General features: G+C 36.7%; 1 protein-coding gene across 1 annotated transcript; it reads left to right on the top strand.

Moving 5' to 3' along the window:
• Positions 1-12325: 12325 nt before the first annotated feature.
• Positions 12326-13291, top strand: LOC141637244 (uncharacterized). The gene is made up of 2 exons (XM_074446808.1): positions 12326-12977; positions 13032-13291. Exons 1-2 carry the CDS (start codon positions 12326-12328, stop codon positions 13289-13291), a joined length of 912 nt encoding a protein of 303 aa, XP_074302909.1.
• Positions 13292-17135: the final 3844 nt, after the last annotated feature.

The raw sequence follows: 17135 nt of genomic DNA, 5'->3' as shown, positions 1-17135 counted from the left end.
CAGCCAAACTATGCAATATCACATGGAGGAAAGGAATATCTTCGAAAGAGAACCCAAAAGCTGCAAAGATGACTAAGAAAATTAACCATACGCCGAATGATGAAGAAGCTGTGAAGCATGATAGCATGCAGAACATTATAGAGATTTCTGCTTTTAATATTGATGATGATGAACCTGTGATTGAAACCATTGAACCTACACAGGATGAGGACACACCAACTATAGATGAAAAGGGAGAATGGTTTCAGATTCATGGAAAGAAGATAGAGCAGGTTTTAGATGATGAACCTGAACCATTATTGCAACTCGCAGATGAGGACGTGCATGAGGAACTGGAATACTGGAAGCAAGCTGTGCATGGGTTTGTGCTGGGGGGAAACCCTCCCGTGGCTGTTCTGGAGGGGTATTTACGTAGAATATGGTACAAACATACAATAGACAAAATCTCATTTATGCCTAATGGAGTGTTTTTAGTCAGATTTCAAACAAAGGAAATGCACGAGCAAGTTCTTAAGGCTGGTCACTACCTATTTGATAGCAAACCTGTCATCATCAAACCATGGACGGAGAATGTTGCCTTGGAAAAGGAGGAAGTTAAGAGTTTGCCAGCCTGGATTAGAATGCATCAGTTACCATTGAAGTTTTGGGACAAAGCCTGCCAAAAATAGCAGGGCTAATAGGAAAATACATACATAATGATGATGCCACTAATCTTAAGACCAGACTGGGATATGCCAGGGTCATGGTGGAGCTTCAAGTTGACCAAAAATTCCATAATGTTATTAAATTTCTTGATGAGAAACAATAGTTGGTGGAGATTGAAATTGAATATGAGTGGAAACCGGCTCTCTTCAAAGATATAAGAAACTGGGGCATGAACAAGTCAATTGCAGGGGAACCATCCATCCAGCTGTGAAGAAGGGACAGTCAATTAAACCAGTGAAGCAGGTGTAGAGGAAAGTGGAGAAACCAAAAATGATAGTTCAGGCAGTTATCCCAGATAATCCTTTGATCACTCCTCGGGTTCATATACCTAGGGAGGAGGAGGATCCTGTACTGATACAAATCAATGAATACACTTAGCATACACCAGCTAAAGATGGAGGGACATATGCTACAGTGCTTACTGGTTCACCAGGGAGGACTACAGGGTCAGTTAGTTACCATAATCCCACATCTGATCAATGATTAAGCTCGGATTCTGGAACGTGCGTGGTATGAATAGGAGGAATAAACAACAAGTGATAAATCGATTCCTGTTAAATAATAATGTAGGTTTTTTTGTTTTCCTTGAGACCAAAATTAAACCGCATAGTTTGAATAAAGCCATGAATCTATTCAATAGTTGGAGCATATCTACTAATTCTGCCTATCATCAACGGGGTAGGATCTGGATTCTTTAGCAAGCTAATGTGTGTGACATACAGTTTTTAGAATATGATGCTCAGTATATACATATGAAAATTATCAACAAGTCAACAAATAGGAGTTTCTTTGTCACAATGGTCTATGCTTTCAATGGTAGTGCTGAAAGGGAGCCACTCTGGAGCAATCTGAGTCGACTGGCAGCTCGTATTCAGGGACCTTGGGCAATTGGAGGGGATTTCAATTGTGTCCTGACTGAATCTGAAAGAGTGGGGGGGGGGGTCTTTTTCTAGAAATGATGTTGAGCCATTCCAACAGTGTCTGCATCAATGTGAGGTGATTGATAGCCTAGCCATGGGTGCCACATATACTTGGAATAACAAGCAGTGCCCTGCTGATAGAGTTTATAGTAGATTAGATAGATTTCTGGTAAATCAAGAATGGCTCAATGTTTATCCTCATTTATTTGCTCACTTTTTGCCTGAAGGAACATTTGACCACACACCTTGTTTGGTGCAACCAGTAATCCAGGATGATAAAAGGACTAGACCTTTTAAATACTTTAATATGTGGAGTCACTCTCCTAATTTCAAGGATATTGTGCAAAATGGATGGCATTGTGTTCAGAGGGGCACTAAGATGTTTGAACTGGTTACCAAATTGAAGGCTATGAAGCTATATCTGAAATCCCTGAATAGTGACCGGTTCTCAAATATAGAGATGAATGCAGAGGTTGCCCTTACCAAGCTCACTAAGATTCAACAGTCTCTGGGGGTGAATCCTCTTGATGCAGATCTTATACAGCAAGAATGCGAGACTAGAGTAGTTTATCAACAATTAGCTGATGCTTAACTCATTTTTTTACAACAGAAAGCTAAAATGAAATGGACTGTAGAAGGGGATGCCAATACTTCTTTCTTCCATGGCATTCTGAAGACTATAAGGAGACAGAATCAGATTGTCCAAATAGATGACCAACAGGGTAATCACCATGCTGATAAGCAAGGTATTCAGGATAGCTTCATCCAGTTCTACACACAGCTTATTGGCCAAACTAATGCAACCACTACAGTTAGTCCCAGGGTGATGCAACATGGCAATAAATGTGAGGAGTGCCATGTTCAATTGCTCTTGGCACCTGTTACTGATGATGAGATCAAAAAAAATATTGTTTAGCATTCCAAATGAGAAAGCCCCTGGGCCAGATGGGTATTCCAGTCAGTTTTTTAAAGCTAGCTGGGACACTGTGGGTAAAAATGTTTGTGATGCAGTCCAAGAAATTTTCAGGAATGGCAAGCTCCTGAAGCAATTGAATGCTACAAATATTACCTTAATTCCTAAAGTTCCTCATCCCACCACAGTCATGCAATTTAGTGTTGGAGTATATGTCCTCAACAATAGTGCGATCACATGTTTAAATCTCATATTAAGAATATGTAAGGGATGATTCATTATATAGTCAACTGATCGTCATTAATCGGTAATGATTCGCTAACTAGAGTTTGACATTACTGTCGTATGACGGTGGTCATCAGTTGATCCCTTAAGGTCACACCTAAAGGACAATTCCCTTAATAGATAAATTGATTAATTGTATGACGATACAAGGTGATCAATTCCTTAAAATTGAACAAATTATTTGTGAGAGAGGATATTGATATCTTATTGTAATGGGATTAAATAAGATTTATTTTAGTAATTGAAATACTTTACTACTAAAATTGTTTATTGTTTGAAAAACAATAGAGATAAGAAGGAATGGTTAATTATAATTACAAGATGTTGTGAATTATAATTATATGACCCATTTTATTTTTTTGATCAAGTATCACTAGTCAATTTGTTGTATGTAATTTAATTAATTTATAAAATGATATTTATGTGATAAATATGCATTAAATTAATTAATAACATGTAACATACTACATGTGACATATTGTGTGACAATTGACAAATTGACAAAATAAAATGATAGTCCATTTTATGATAAATGCACCGAAATATTGGGTATTATAGGGTGTTAGGATGATGTTATTTTATTAGTAGAAATAGACATCATCATGGCTAGTAAAGACTGGCTTACATACCTATTGTATTGTGAAGAGAAAAAGTGAAAAGCAAGATGCCAATTTTGGCTCCTTCCTCTTGCCTCCACCGGTTTCACTACTCTCTCTTAAGAGAGTTTTGTTCCCTTATAAGACACACTACACTACCATTATTCATTTATGCATGCAAAATCTCTACTACTCTCACAATTCTCTAAAATGTCTTAGAATCCTCATAAATTGTTCATCATAAATTCTAAACACAATATAGGATTACTAGTGTAGTAATAAGTATATTATTAGAATTAATTTCAAGGATACTAGTGTATTAATCTAGTTAATTAGTATACTAGTTTAAGGGATAAGTCTTGGGTGCTATCAAAGGAGAATCTCTACTTTGGGATATTGGAGGATCATCCAACATATTATAGCTCAAGAACAAATAAGAAAGGTGACCTTATTTGTGTCCTTAATTTCGAGCCATATCACAATATAAGGCACATTGTTTTTCCTTATAAATCTCTTATTTTGTTATGCATGCAGTAGATCTAAAGAACAAATAATTAAGAAGTTAATTAGTTCACTATTAGAGGAGTCTAATAATAGGTAAATAAACCTAACAAGTGGTATCAGAGCATAGGATGTTACATGCATAATCGGTTATTGTTTTTCCGAGTTAAAATGTTAACATATAAAACTAAACATTTGTGATTGATATGAGTAAGCCACGAAATAATTATGCATGTTATATATTCTGGTCCTAAAATATTTTTAGGTCATCTTTATGATTTATGGAAATTTATAGCTCATTATAATGATTTTTAGTGATTTTATTACATTTTTATGAGTAAATTGAACTTTTATTCACTAAAATAAGTTAAACTTCACTATTGGCCGTGGTATTTTAGTATGACCTCACATGAATATTTTATGTATTGCATGTAAAATATCATATTAATGTGATTAATATTGCATGATTTATGAATTTTTAGTGTAAAAATGGCATAAATGGAGGTTAAATGACTAAAAATGGTTAAACTTACTCTCTGACCTTGAAAATTTTATATGATCTCACATTCATCTGTTTCAAGTTATGTGTAAAATTTAGTATTAATTGGATTAATATTGCATGATTTATGATTTTTATGAGATAAAAATTGATTAAAAGAGGTAAAATGGTTAAAAATAGTTAAATTTCGAATTGGGCCATGAAAATTTAATATGTTGTCACATGCATGATTTACAGAGTGTATGTAAATTGTGAGATGAAATGATCTCATTTAGCATGATTTATGAATTTGTAGTGTAAAAATGGCATAAATAGTGACTATTTTAGAATAAATAGCTAAAAAGAATTTCATGGCATGAGAAAATTATTTTAGATTGCATAAATATCCCAATAATCATATCTAAGGTTGTAAAATTGATTGGATTAATTTTTGGATACTTTAGATGTTTTATGAGATAAAACCGATAAAATGCAACTATATTTTCTCAAAATTAATTCGGAAATTTTAACCATGATTTTTGACATTATGAGTGTAATGGAAATATTCTAGAATGTTCAAAAATTTAAAATTCAAATTTTGAAATTATTGTAATTTAATTTGGATTTATTTCATAAATATTATGATTTTAAGGTCAAAAATGAGCATAAAACATAAATCAAGTAGAATTATTGTCAAAAATTGAGTAATGACTAATTTTTGAGTCCTAAGAGTGTTAGGATAATTAACTTGAGTTTAGAAGTGATTTAAGTGTTAATTTGTGATTTTAAGAAGTTATTATCACGCATTTCCATAAAATCGGGTTATATACGATGTAAATTAAATAGGGCGATTTGGCACATAATTTGGCCTGATAGATACATATTATAATGCTGCATATTTCAATTGTTGAATGTCCTTTTATTTATATAAGTTTGAATTATGTAATTTTATCTTAGTATGACCTTAGTTTTAATCGATATTACCCGTAATGAAAGGGAATATTGATTTGGTTGTAATTTAATGTGATTTCGTATCACTTTTGTTTTTATTAGTTTTTCCATTTTACAAATGTATAATAGGAATAGTTTTGTATTTTTATTATTATTTGTAATTATGGAGTTTATTCAAGACAGTGCCATTCGGAGAGGCGTTCCGACAAAGACGGTGTTCTTGGGAAGTGTGCCACTTGAAGATTCAAGGGACCAAAGGAGTTGGTTTCCGAATATGTAATAGATTATTTGATTTTCTATTTTTAGGAAGGCCATACTAGGAATTTACTATTATTGCTTTGCATTTCTTTTAATATGTTGCATGCATTGCCAAATCGCCATAACAACACATGCATATCATATCGAGTCATCGACCGTGTCAATTATAATTATCGTAGTTCACCGCTTTAGTTCACTTAAAACGTGATAGATAATAAATTGACAAGACCTCTCACTTATAAAAATTGAGAATTAGCCTTACCAAATAGTAGAAACCATGAGTCCCAATTTCATGAGGAAGTAGGCTCGGCTCACCGAGGTACTAAACTTGTTATGTTAGGTCACTATATAAATGTTATAACTTGTTTAAAATGTTTACAATTTTGATTAAAATGACAAATGTTAATACTTCCTTTACCTCCATTTTTGTGGTTTATATATATCGCAATGGATCCTACACATGCAACAACACCAATTACCATTGAGTCTTGTCATAACTTATTTGACGAAATTTTCTCCAACAACAATCTCGATACTACTAGAGAGCTTCATTTTGGGATCGGTTCTGATGGAAACCTCAATTTCATTACTTCCTCCATACCTCCTACTATGACTAGATCCTTTGTGAAGGTATCTCGGGTAGACCATATCACTAAAACTATGAGATCCTTATCTTTGGAAGAAAGGGATGCCGAAGCTAGTGGGAGTCCTAGCAAGCAAGTTCTTGCAACTAAAGGGAAATGGTTCAAAAGGAAGGGAAAGAAAGGTAGAAAATTCAACAATGGTAACAAGATGGCTAGTGGGACTACCAGAGGAGCCAAAGTTGATGATGAATGCCATTATTGTCATGGCATGGGACATTGGATGAGGAATTGCCCCATATATTTGGGAAATATAAGGGATGGACTTGTTATTCCACTTGGTAAAATTCCTTCTGAAATTTATGTTATTGATGTAAATTTCACTTCCACCACAACATGGGTATTAGATACTGGTTGCGGTTCTCACCTTTGTAATCATTTACAGGGGCTAAGAAACGTGGAAAAGCTGAGCAAGGGCGATGTTGATCTCAGACTTGGGAATGGAGCTAGGGTAGCGGCCACGTCCAAGGGTACCTATGTACTTGTTCTAGCAAATGGATTTCAGTTGTATTTGCATAATTGTTTTTATGTACCTTCTCTTTCTAAGAACATTATTTTAGTTGCTATGTTAGACATAGAGGGCTTTAATTTTGCCATTAAAAACAATTGTTGTATTATTTCTAGAAATGACTTGGTCATAGGCCAAGGCTCTTCTATTAATGGCATTTATGTTCTAGAGACTTCAAATCCAAAGAATGACATTTATAATATACAAACCAAGAGACTCAAATTAAGTGATCCAAATGAATCGTACATTTGGCATTGTCGATTAGGTCATATTAATGAGAATCGCATTAAAAGATTAGTTTCAACTAATATTATTAAACCATTTGATTTCCAATCTTATGGTATATGCGAATCTTGCCTCCTAGGCAAAATGACTCGTAATACTTTTAGTTGTAAAGGGACTCGAGCTCGTGAACTTTTGGGCCTTATACATACCGATGTGTGTGGGCCAATGAGTGTCACCGCTAGGAGTAATTATGAATACTTCATTACCTTCACCGGTGATTTAAGTAGATATGGGTATGTCTACTTAATGAAGTACAAGAGTGAAGCTTTTGAGAAATTTAAAGAACTTCAAAATAAAGTAGAAAACCAATTAAACAAAAAGATAAAGGCACTACGATCGGATCGTGGTGGAGAGTATCTTAGTAATTAATTTGATTCACACTTGAAAGATTGTGGCATTGTGTCACAACTCACTCCATCTGGTACACCAGAACTTAATGGTGTTGTCGAGAGGAGAAATCGAACTCTACAAGATATGATTCGATCTATGATGAGTCAAACCGAGTTACCCGACTCGTTTTGGGGATTTGCAATCCAAACCGCAATCAAATCATTGAACAATAGTCCATCAAAAGCAACCGAAAAGACACCATATGATATGTGGAAAGGAAGGGTTCCTAATATATCCTACATAAAGATTTGGGGATGTGATGCTTACGCCAGGGTAAAGACCGACAACAAGCTTGCCCCGCGATCCGAAAAATGCATCTTTGTAGGTTACCCTACTACCTCCTGAGGCTATTACTTCTACAAACCTCATGAAAACAAAGTGTTTGTGTCTAGTGAGGTTGTCTTCTTAGAAAGTGAGTTTATTTCTAAGAGACAGAGTGGGAGAAATTTTGAACTTAATGAAGTTCAAGAGACAAACCGAAATAGAGACACATGAAGAAGCATGTGAAGACGTTCCTTCGTCGTCTAATTCGGTAGTTATTCCTCAATTGAGGAGGTCGGGTCGAGAAACTCGCCACCCTGATAGATACGTGGGACTTATCCAATAGGATGGGAGTCTTGATGTGTTACTTCTAGAAAGTGACGAACCCGCCACCTACAAAGCTGCAATCTCTAGTCCTAATTCAACTTTATTGCTTGAAGCCATGGAATCCGAAATTAGTTCTATGCATCAAAATCAAGTTTGGAACTTGGTGGATTTGCTGAAAGGAGTGAGACCTCTTCAATGCAAATGAATCTTCAAAGTAAAGAATGGCATAGAAGGACATAATGATGTCTACAAGGCTAGGCTAGTAGCAAAGGGTTTTACCCAAGTTTAGGGTCTTCACTATAATGAAACCTTTGCCCCCGTAGCCATGCTAAGATCCATTCGGATATTGTTAGCGATTGCCGTATTTCATGACTATGAAATATGGCAAATGGATGTAAAGACCGCTTTTCTAAATGGGCATTTAGAAGAGGAGGTGTACATGATACAACCTGAAGGTTTTGTAGATCCTATAAATCCTAACAAAGTGTGCAAGCTTAAGAGATCCATTTATGGTCTTAAGCAAGCATCTAGAAGATGGAATCATCGATTCAATCATGTTATAAGAGAAAATGGTTTTACTCGAAGTGTTGAGGAACCATGTTTATACATGAAGTTCAGTGGAAGCAATGTTGTTTTCCTAATATTGTATGTGAATGACATACTACTTTATGGCAATGACATTCCAATGTTATCCTCCGTCAAGGAGTATTTGGGAAATTATTTCCAAATGAAGGATTTAGGAGAAGCACAACGCATACTAGGTATCCGGATATATAGAGATAGACCCAAAAGGATATTGGCATTGAGTCAAGAATCTTATATTAATAAGGTTCTTCGACTCTTCAGCATGGATAAGTCTAAGAGAGGCTTAATTCCTATGGGTAGTGGAATCATTTTGAGCAAGTCTCAATCTCCCTCCGAACCCGAATATGTTGAACGCATGAAGTTGATTCCTTATGCTTCCGCTGTTGGATCAATCATGTATGCCATGATATGCACTTATCCAGATGTCTCGTATGCTTTAAGCATGACTAATAGATATTAAGAGAATCTAGGTGAGAGTCACTGGATAGCAGTTAAGAATATCCTTAAGTACTTGCGAAGGACTAAGGATTCTATCTTAGTGTTTGGAGGTGACTCCGAGCTATGTGTTAAGGGTTACACAGACTCGAGTTTTCAAACAGATAGAGATGATATGAAATCCCAGGCTTGATTTATATACATGCTCAATGGTGGTGCCGTAAGCTGGAGAAGCTTCAAGGAAGCTGTGATTGCGGATTCTACTACGGAGGCTGAGTACGTTGCATCATCAGAAGCTGCCAAGGAAGCCGTGCTGATTAGGCAATTCTTGGAGGGGCTAAGGGTAGTTCCCACCGCCAAAGATCCTATCACGATCTTCTGTGACAATAGTGAGGCAATCTTTCAAGCTAAGGAGCCCAAGTCTAGCAACAAGTCTAGACACGTACTTAGAAAATTTCATGTAATTAGGGATTTCATTGAAAGAAAGGAAATAGCGATTTGTAAGGTTGGAACGGAAGACAACATAGCTGATCCTTTGACCAAACCTTTATCGCAAGCAAAGCATGACCATCATGTTTTATCCATGGGTCTAAGGCGTATGCCAAATTTGTATTAGATTATAAGATATGAAAAGAAAAACCTTTGTTTTTGGTTCATATATGATAGTCGCATTTGTCGTTTGAGTTTATTTGTACAAACTCGTTTATTAATTACTTTGTTGTATCCAAATAGGTTGTAGAGACATGGTATTCGCCCCTAGTTACTTATATGAGGCGACGTCTCGAAGTGACTGGAGTGTGATGCGATTGATGGCAAGTTCAAGTGCCATAGAGTCATATGGGATGACTAGTCGATCACATAGGTAGACGGTATGGGGCACTCTGTCAGGCAGTGACCGCTTATAGAGTTCTGGTAATTCATAAAGCCTGGTCGTGGCAAGAGCTGCTATAGTATTCTTATGAGTCAATTCTTTTGACTAGAGACTGTTCGCCCAAGTTGGCACAAATTTCTGATTAGCTTTGATTTATTCTCTACGACTGTCGTAAATGAGGTCAAATGGGTATATTTTGGGTTAAGATGAACTGTGGCTGAACAAAGGGAGTAGTGTGATAGGAATTGTCCACCCCCTTGTCAGGGTCATTTGAAATCTCAAGGCCACTCGAGGAGTAGTGAACTGGAAATGCGTGGCCACGCTCGGAAGGTATCTATGGTAGATAATTCCGGTCAGACAGTTACACTCCAGATCGAGGAAACCACTCAAGATATGATCAAGTGCAAGTACGACCTGCGAGACACCTTGCATTGAGTTGGAGATTGTAATAGGACAAGAGAATTGGTGACGCACACTTGTCTCGGACAAGTGGGAGATTGTTGGAGTATCTGTCCTCAACAATAGTGCGATCACATATTTAAATCTCATATTAAGAATACGTAAGGGATGATTCATTATATAGTCAACTGATCGTCATTAATCGGTAATGATTGGCTAACTAGAGTTTGACATTACTGTCGTATGACGGTGGTGATCAGTTGATCCCTTAAGGTCACACCTAAAGGACAATTCCTTTAATAGATAAATTGATTAATTGTATGACGATACAAGGTGATCAATTCCTTAAAATTGAACAATTCATTTGTGAGAGAGGATATTGATATCTTATTGTAATGAGATTAAATAAGATTTATTTTAGTAATTGAAATACTTTATTACTAAAATTGTTTATTGTTTGAGAAACAATAGAGATAAGAATGAATGGTTAATTATAATTACAAGATGTTGTGAATTATAATTATATGACCCATTTTATTTATGTGATCAAGTATCACTAGTCAATTTGTTGTATGTAATTTAATTAATTTATAAAATGATATTTATGTGATAAATATGCATGAAATTAATTAATAACATGTAACATACTACATGTGACATATTGTGTGACAATTGACAAATTGATAAAATAAAATGATAGTCCATTTTATGATAAATGGACCGAAATATTGGGTAGTATAGGGTGTTAGGATGATGTTATTTTATTAGTAGAAATAGACATCATCATGGCTAGTAAAGACTAGCTTACATACCTATTGTATTGTGAAGAGAAAAAGTGAAAAACAAGATGCCAATTTTGGCTCCTTCCTCTTGCCTCCACCGGTTTCACTACTCTCTCTTAAGAGAGTTTTGTTCTCTTATAAGACACACTACACTACCATTATTCATTTATGCATCCAAAATCTCTACTACTCTCACAACTCTCTAAAATGTCTTAGAATCCTCATAAATTGTTCATCATAAATTCTAAACACAATATAGGATTACTAGTGTAGTAATAAGTATATTATTAGAATTAATTTTAAGGATACTAGTGTATTAATCTAGTTAATTAGTATACTAGTTTAAGGGATAAGTCTTGGGTGCAATCAAAGGAGAATCTCTACTTTGGAATTTTGGAGGATCATCCAACATATTATAGCTCAAGAACAAATAGGGAAGGCGACCTTATTTGTCCCCTTAATTTCGAGCCATATCACAATGTAAGGCACATTGTTTTTCCTTATAAATCTCTTATTTTGTTACGCATGCACTAGATCTAAAGGACAAATAATTAAGAAGTTAATTAGTTCACTATTAGAGGAGTCTAATAATAGGTAAATAAACCTAACATTTAGGCCAATTGCATGCTGCAATGTTGTGTATAAATGCATTTCCAAATTGCTCTGTGCAAGATTGGCCTTGGTCCTTCCTTATCTGATCTCAGTAACACAAGGTGGTTTTATTCATGGCAGGAGTATAATGGAGAATATTCTCATCTGTTAGGACATGGTCAAGCTCTATGGTAGGAAGCCTGCTTCACCGAGGTGCCAGTTTAAAATAGACCTACAGAAGGCATATCTGTGGAATGGTGCTTCTTATTTCAGATGCTACAGGAATTGAACATCCCAAGTTCTTTCACTAATCTTATCAGGGAATGTGTCACCACAACCTCATATACTCTTAATCTTAATGGGGATAGTTTTGGTTGGTTCAAAGGACAAAGGGGCTTGAGACAGGGAGGTCCTTTGTCACCTCTCTTATTCACTATTTGTATGGAGTACCTTACAAGGCTTCTAGCTTATACTACATCTACCATGAACTTCAAATTTCACCCTTTGTGTAAGCCTATGAAACTGAGCAGCTTGATGTTTGCAGATGACCTACTGCTTTTCTGCAAAGGAGATGTTGAATCCATCATGATCTTGCGTAGAACCTTCACTACCTTCTCTCAGGCCTCAGGCCTCAGGACTAAGGATGAGTAGAGGCAAATCAAATGTCTATTTCAATGGAGTTAGCAATGAGCTTCGAAGGGAGATTGTTCAGGTCTCAGGTTTTATTGAGGGACAATTACCTTTTAAATATCTTGGTGTGCCAATCAATCCTGGTAAACTGTTCATAAAAGACTGCCAACCTTTGATTGATAAGGTTTTGGAAAGAATTAGGATTCTAGGGACCAAGAAGCTTCCATATGCAGGGAGACTGGTGTTGATAAAAGCTGTGTATAAAACCTTGCATTCCTACTGGGCATCGATATTCATCATTCCTAAGGCTGTCCTAACTAAGATTGAAGCTATCTGCAGGAATTTCCTTTGGGATGGAGGGACTGAATATACAAGAACTCCAACTGTGGCTTGGGCTAAGATATGCACTTATCAGAAGAGGGGAGGTCTTATATTAAGAATGGACAGCATCTGGAATAAGGCAGCTATTGGAAAGCTGGTATGGTGGGTACATTCTCATCCTTCCAAATTATGGGTTCAATGGGTGCACAATATCTACCTGAAAGGAGTGACATGGGAGGACTACACCCCTCCAAATGAGGCGAGCTGGACTTGGAAGAAAGTGTGCAAAATGAGGAAGGAATTACCAGAGGCTTATGACCAGAATGAATGGACTTGTGTACTAGGTAAAGAGTAAAGAATTAAAAAAGGCTATAACTGGCTCAGTCCTGTCATTCCAGAAGTGGAGTGGCATCATCTTATATGGACCAAATGGTCTATCCCCAAACATAGTTTCATTGCCTGGCTGTATTACCATCAGGGTTTTAATACTAAGGGGAAGCTTTACAGGCTAGGTATCAGTCCTGATAGCAACTGCTGCATCTGTGCTCAGGAGGAAGAAACAAGCCAGCATCTGTTCTTTCAATGCCAGTACCGGAGGAACGTACTTCAGTGTCTTCAGGCTTGGACTAGTGTGCAGTTTTCAACTGATAATATCTAGAACTAGAGGCAACACATGAGGTTTACCAGACCAAAAACTGGGAATCTGAATAGCATCATCAATTCTACAATGTACCATATATGGATGCAGCGCAATGGGAGCAGGCATGAGTACAAGTTAATTAATCCTAGTAGATGTGCTACCATGATTCAGGGTGATATTAGAGCTCGCATTCAACAACAGGCAAGGGGCACCATGTCAAGAAAAGATAGGCAGTGGCTTGAGAAACTGATGCAATTGTTTTTGATAGTTTATGATACCGTCGTCTGGCACCAAAAATAAATTTCTAAAAACACTAACAGAAGCTAGCAGTAAGTAGGGTCGATCTCCACAGGGAGATGGGAAAATGTCAGCTTTAACAAAGTCCGTCAAGGTTACTAATTCTTGGGGGTTTGATTGTTTGTTCTAAACTAAAAGGTCAAGGAAGAGAAATAGAGTAAAAGGGTTAAAAGTAAGCAAATAGAGAGAAGGCAGCTAAGACAGTCGGTTCACCATGATTCTCAAGTAATGCAATCTAAGGTCTCAGGTCAATGCAAGATTAATCTACGGAGCAGTGAATATCTGCTTCCGATCTCAATTCGCCCTAAAACACTAATAGCTTAGCTTCCGCCCTCACTAAAGTGCCCTATTGTTCGCTACAGGTCTTACCCTTTCCAATCTTCCGATCTAAGTCAAGGTGTACCGTGATTTATTAACTAATTGTGTCGACTCAATTAGACAAGAACAGTTAAATATAGCGATTAACAACGTAGACCAAAATTGCATTAAACCTAGTTACTCAATTCACAATTCCATTAAAATCATGGCTCCCCTATGTCTTAGCAAGGGAGGATTAGCTACGCATTATCGTCAAATAAGCAACAACAACACATGAGCAATAAAAAGTAAGCATGATGATAATAGACAAAGAAAGATTAACAATAATAAATGAAGATTAAAGGAGAGAAAATAATAGAGAGGAATAAAACATTAAGATTAAGAAAAGAGCAATAATACCGATTACAATTAATCCAAATTAGGGTTCAAGAGCAAAGTATAGAGAGTCGAGAGAAAATATCGAAGTGAAGAGAGGAGAAGAAGAAGAAGTGAGTGTATCGTATACTAACCTAGCTTATATCTAATTTACAAAGCCCAACACGAAAATAGGCTAAAACACGCATTAAACACAAAGCCTCTCAATCGAGTAAAATGAAACCACTCGATCGAGGACAAATCTTGAAATTCCCCTCGATCGAGTGAAACTGGAGTTCGATCAAGCACTCCTTATATCAGCCACCTCGATCGAGTAACAGAACAACTCGATCGAGTGATTCTTTGATGGATAAAGCATTCGATCGACCAAATAGTGTAGCAAAACTGTTCGATCACGCTATATTAGCACATATGAACCCCTTGGCACCTTCCGAGGCTACTGCATGCGTCTCTAAGTGATGGATTCCAAGCTCTGATTCCTTATTCTCCAAAAATGCACACAAATGGGACAGGTTTAGGCTCGATTTTGCTCCGTTCTGGTCCGTACCTGCAATTTACACAAGACAAACCAAAGTAGACTATTCGGGGGCATTTGTAGCTTGATGCCACGTAAATAACACAGAAATGCGTGTAAAAATGAGGTAAAAACCTTATATAAAATACACGCATCAAATCTCCTCAAACCAAACCTTTGCTTGTCCCCAAGCAAACTATGAATGCATCTAAAGACAACTAACGGAACGAGATCAACTCATCAGCTACAAATCACCCACCCAAACCAGTTTAATGCAATAACTAACAAAGTAGCAATAGGCAAGTGCAAACGAGTTAAATCAATGTTTCATACTACTGAACCGTCAACCTTGCAAGACTCACAAATATTGGACTCTCACGAGTCGCTCATCACACAATTTAGGCACAGGGTGAGTATATAAGTAGGAGATAAAAAGAAGTAAACACACTCACCTAACTCGACCTATAAGAACATGCATGCAGTATAACATGAATAAAATCTCTATAACCGTACATATGCATTCCCACCAACTGATGACCAAGACACTTGCTGAGGACCTACATCTGGAATAGTGAGGTAATGGGTAAGAAGGGGCTATAAAAAATTTGGAAGTGTGGAGTTAGCAGCCAAGCTAGCAGCAACGGGTCCAAATTAGAACAGGTCCCAACTTCATACTCAATATATCAAAACAAAACGGTGCTAAATTACAGCACATAACTCACTAACCACCATAAAATTGTTAACTCCCCATAAGATACAAATAAAACATGGGAGCGTAAATCACAACGTAGTAAGCTTTCGGCTCATGATTTTTTTCATAATCTTTCTTTTTCTTTTCTTTTTCTTTCCCAACAATTTTTTTCATTTTTCACAGCTTCTTTTTCTTTCATCATTTTTCTCTTCACTCCCTTCAACATTTCCACTTACTTCTCAAATCAGATATGTAACCAAATTGCAATGAAACATTCCAAACAGCTACTATTACTAGCTCGGCTAGGGTAGGCAAAATTATAGATTGTAGCTATATAGGACAAAATGGGCAATTTGGCTATGTGGAGCTCATGGGTAGAATGAAATAAAGGTAACTGCCTCTCCTAACATGTGTCACCAAGCACAGACCGAATGCATACAGGTATCAAGAAGACTGGATTCATGTTTATGCAAATTGATGTTACATGCCTTATAGAGAGTACTACTCACATCCTATATGAAAGTGGTCATGAATGTCAGCGGTTTATTAAGCTCTAACCTTAGAATGTAAATGTAGCTTGCCAATATTGAGTCAAGTCTATTCGTTCAGATAAGAGAGAAACTAAAACTCGTAGATTATGTACCATGCCAACAGAATGTCAAGAATATGCAGGGTAAGGGTAAAAGGGACTCAAAGTAGCATCAAAGTTCAATCATTCCGACTCGACCTAAATGCAATAATAAACGTGAAATTTTTTGAATTTTATGTAGTTTTTAGTTTTTTTTTTTTGAATTGAAACAGCAATGCATGCGAAAATAAATAAACGTGCAGACGGAAATGCAACAAAACATGCAGACACAGATATGGATGCATACCTCCCCAAACCAAACCGCACAATGTCCTCATTGTACCAAAAATAGGGAAAGAAATGCAAATTAAAGAGAAAAGGAGAATAAGAGTCGGAAAACTTACAAGACAACGTAAAGGAGGGACCTCCCCAAACCGACCATGAATATGGGAGGTCACAGATAACTGCGTAACATCACATCGGGTGAAAAATAGCAGCAAAGTCACGCATGTACTCGATCGAGAATAGCAGAGAGGTTCGATCGAGTGAGTAGGATGTGTATTGGCAGCAGAGCCATCAACAACATCATAGTTAAATAAGGGTTTCATATACCTAGGTTGGATGACATGCTGGATGAGTTAAGTGGTGCCAGGATCTTTTCTAAAATTGATCTTAGGCAGGGTTACCACCAAGTGAGAATCAGGGAAGGTGATAAGTGGAAGACTGCCTTCAAAACAAAGCAAGGGCTCTATAAATGGTTGTTTATGCCATTTAGGTTATCAAATGCCCCGGCACTTTTATGAGATTGATGACAGAAGTGTTGAGGCCTTGCTTGGGAAGTTTTGTTGTGGTGTACTTTGATGATATCCTAATTTACAGCAAAACCACATGAGAACACTTGAACCACCTTCAGAAAGTATTCCAAATCCTGAGAAGCAGCAAAATGTTTGGAAAATTGGAGAAGTGTACCTTCTTGGCTTTTGAGATTAAGTTCCTAGAATACATCATCTCTGGGAGGGGAATTTCTGTGGATCAAGATAAAACTGATGCTATTAAATCTTGGCCAATTCTTAAGAGCATCACTGAAGTGAGAGGCTTC

This window comes from Silene latifolia, unplaced genomic scaffold (assembly GCF_048544455.1).
Source record: "Silene latifolia isolate original U9 population unplaced genomic scaffold, ASM4854445v1 chrun_scaffold_16, whole genome shotgun sequence".
Lineage (NCBI taxonomy): Eukaryota > Viridiplantae > Streptophyta > Magnoliopsida > Caryophyllales > Caryophyllaceae > Silene > Silene latifolia.
This window is presented reverse-complemented; position numbering and strand designations above follow the sequence as displayed.

What these genes read in the sequence shown, in the direction of transcription:
- LOC141637244 (XM_074446808.1), top strand. Translation starts at nt 12,326, where the DNA reads ATGAGTAGAGGCAAATCAAATGTCTATTTCAATGGAGTTAGCAATGAG. An exon ending in TGAATGGACTTGTGTACTAG is followed by an intron (nt 12,978 to 13,031) that starts GTAAAGAGTAAA and finishes CTGTCATTCCAG; the next exon opens with AAGTGGAGTGGCATCATCTT.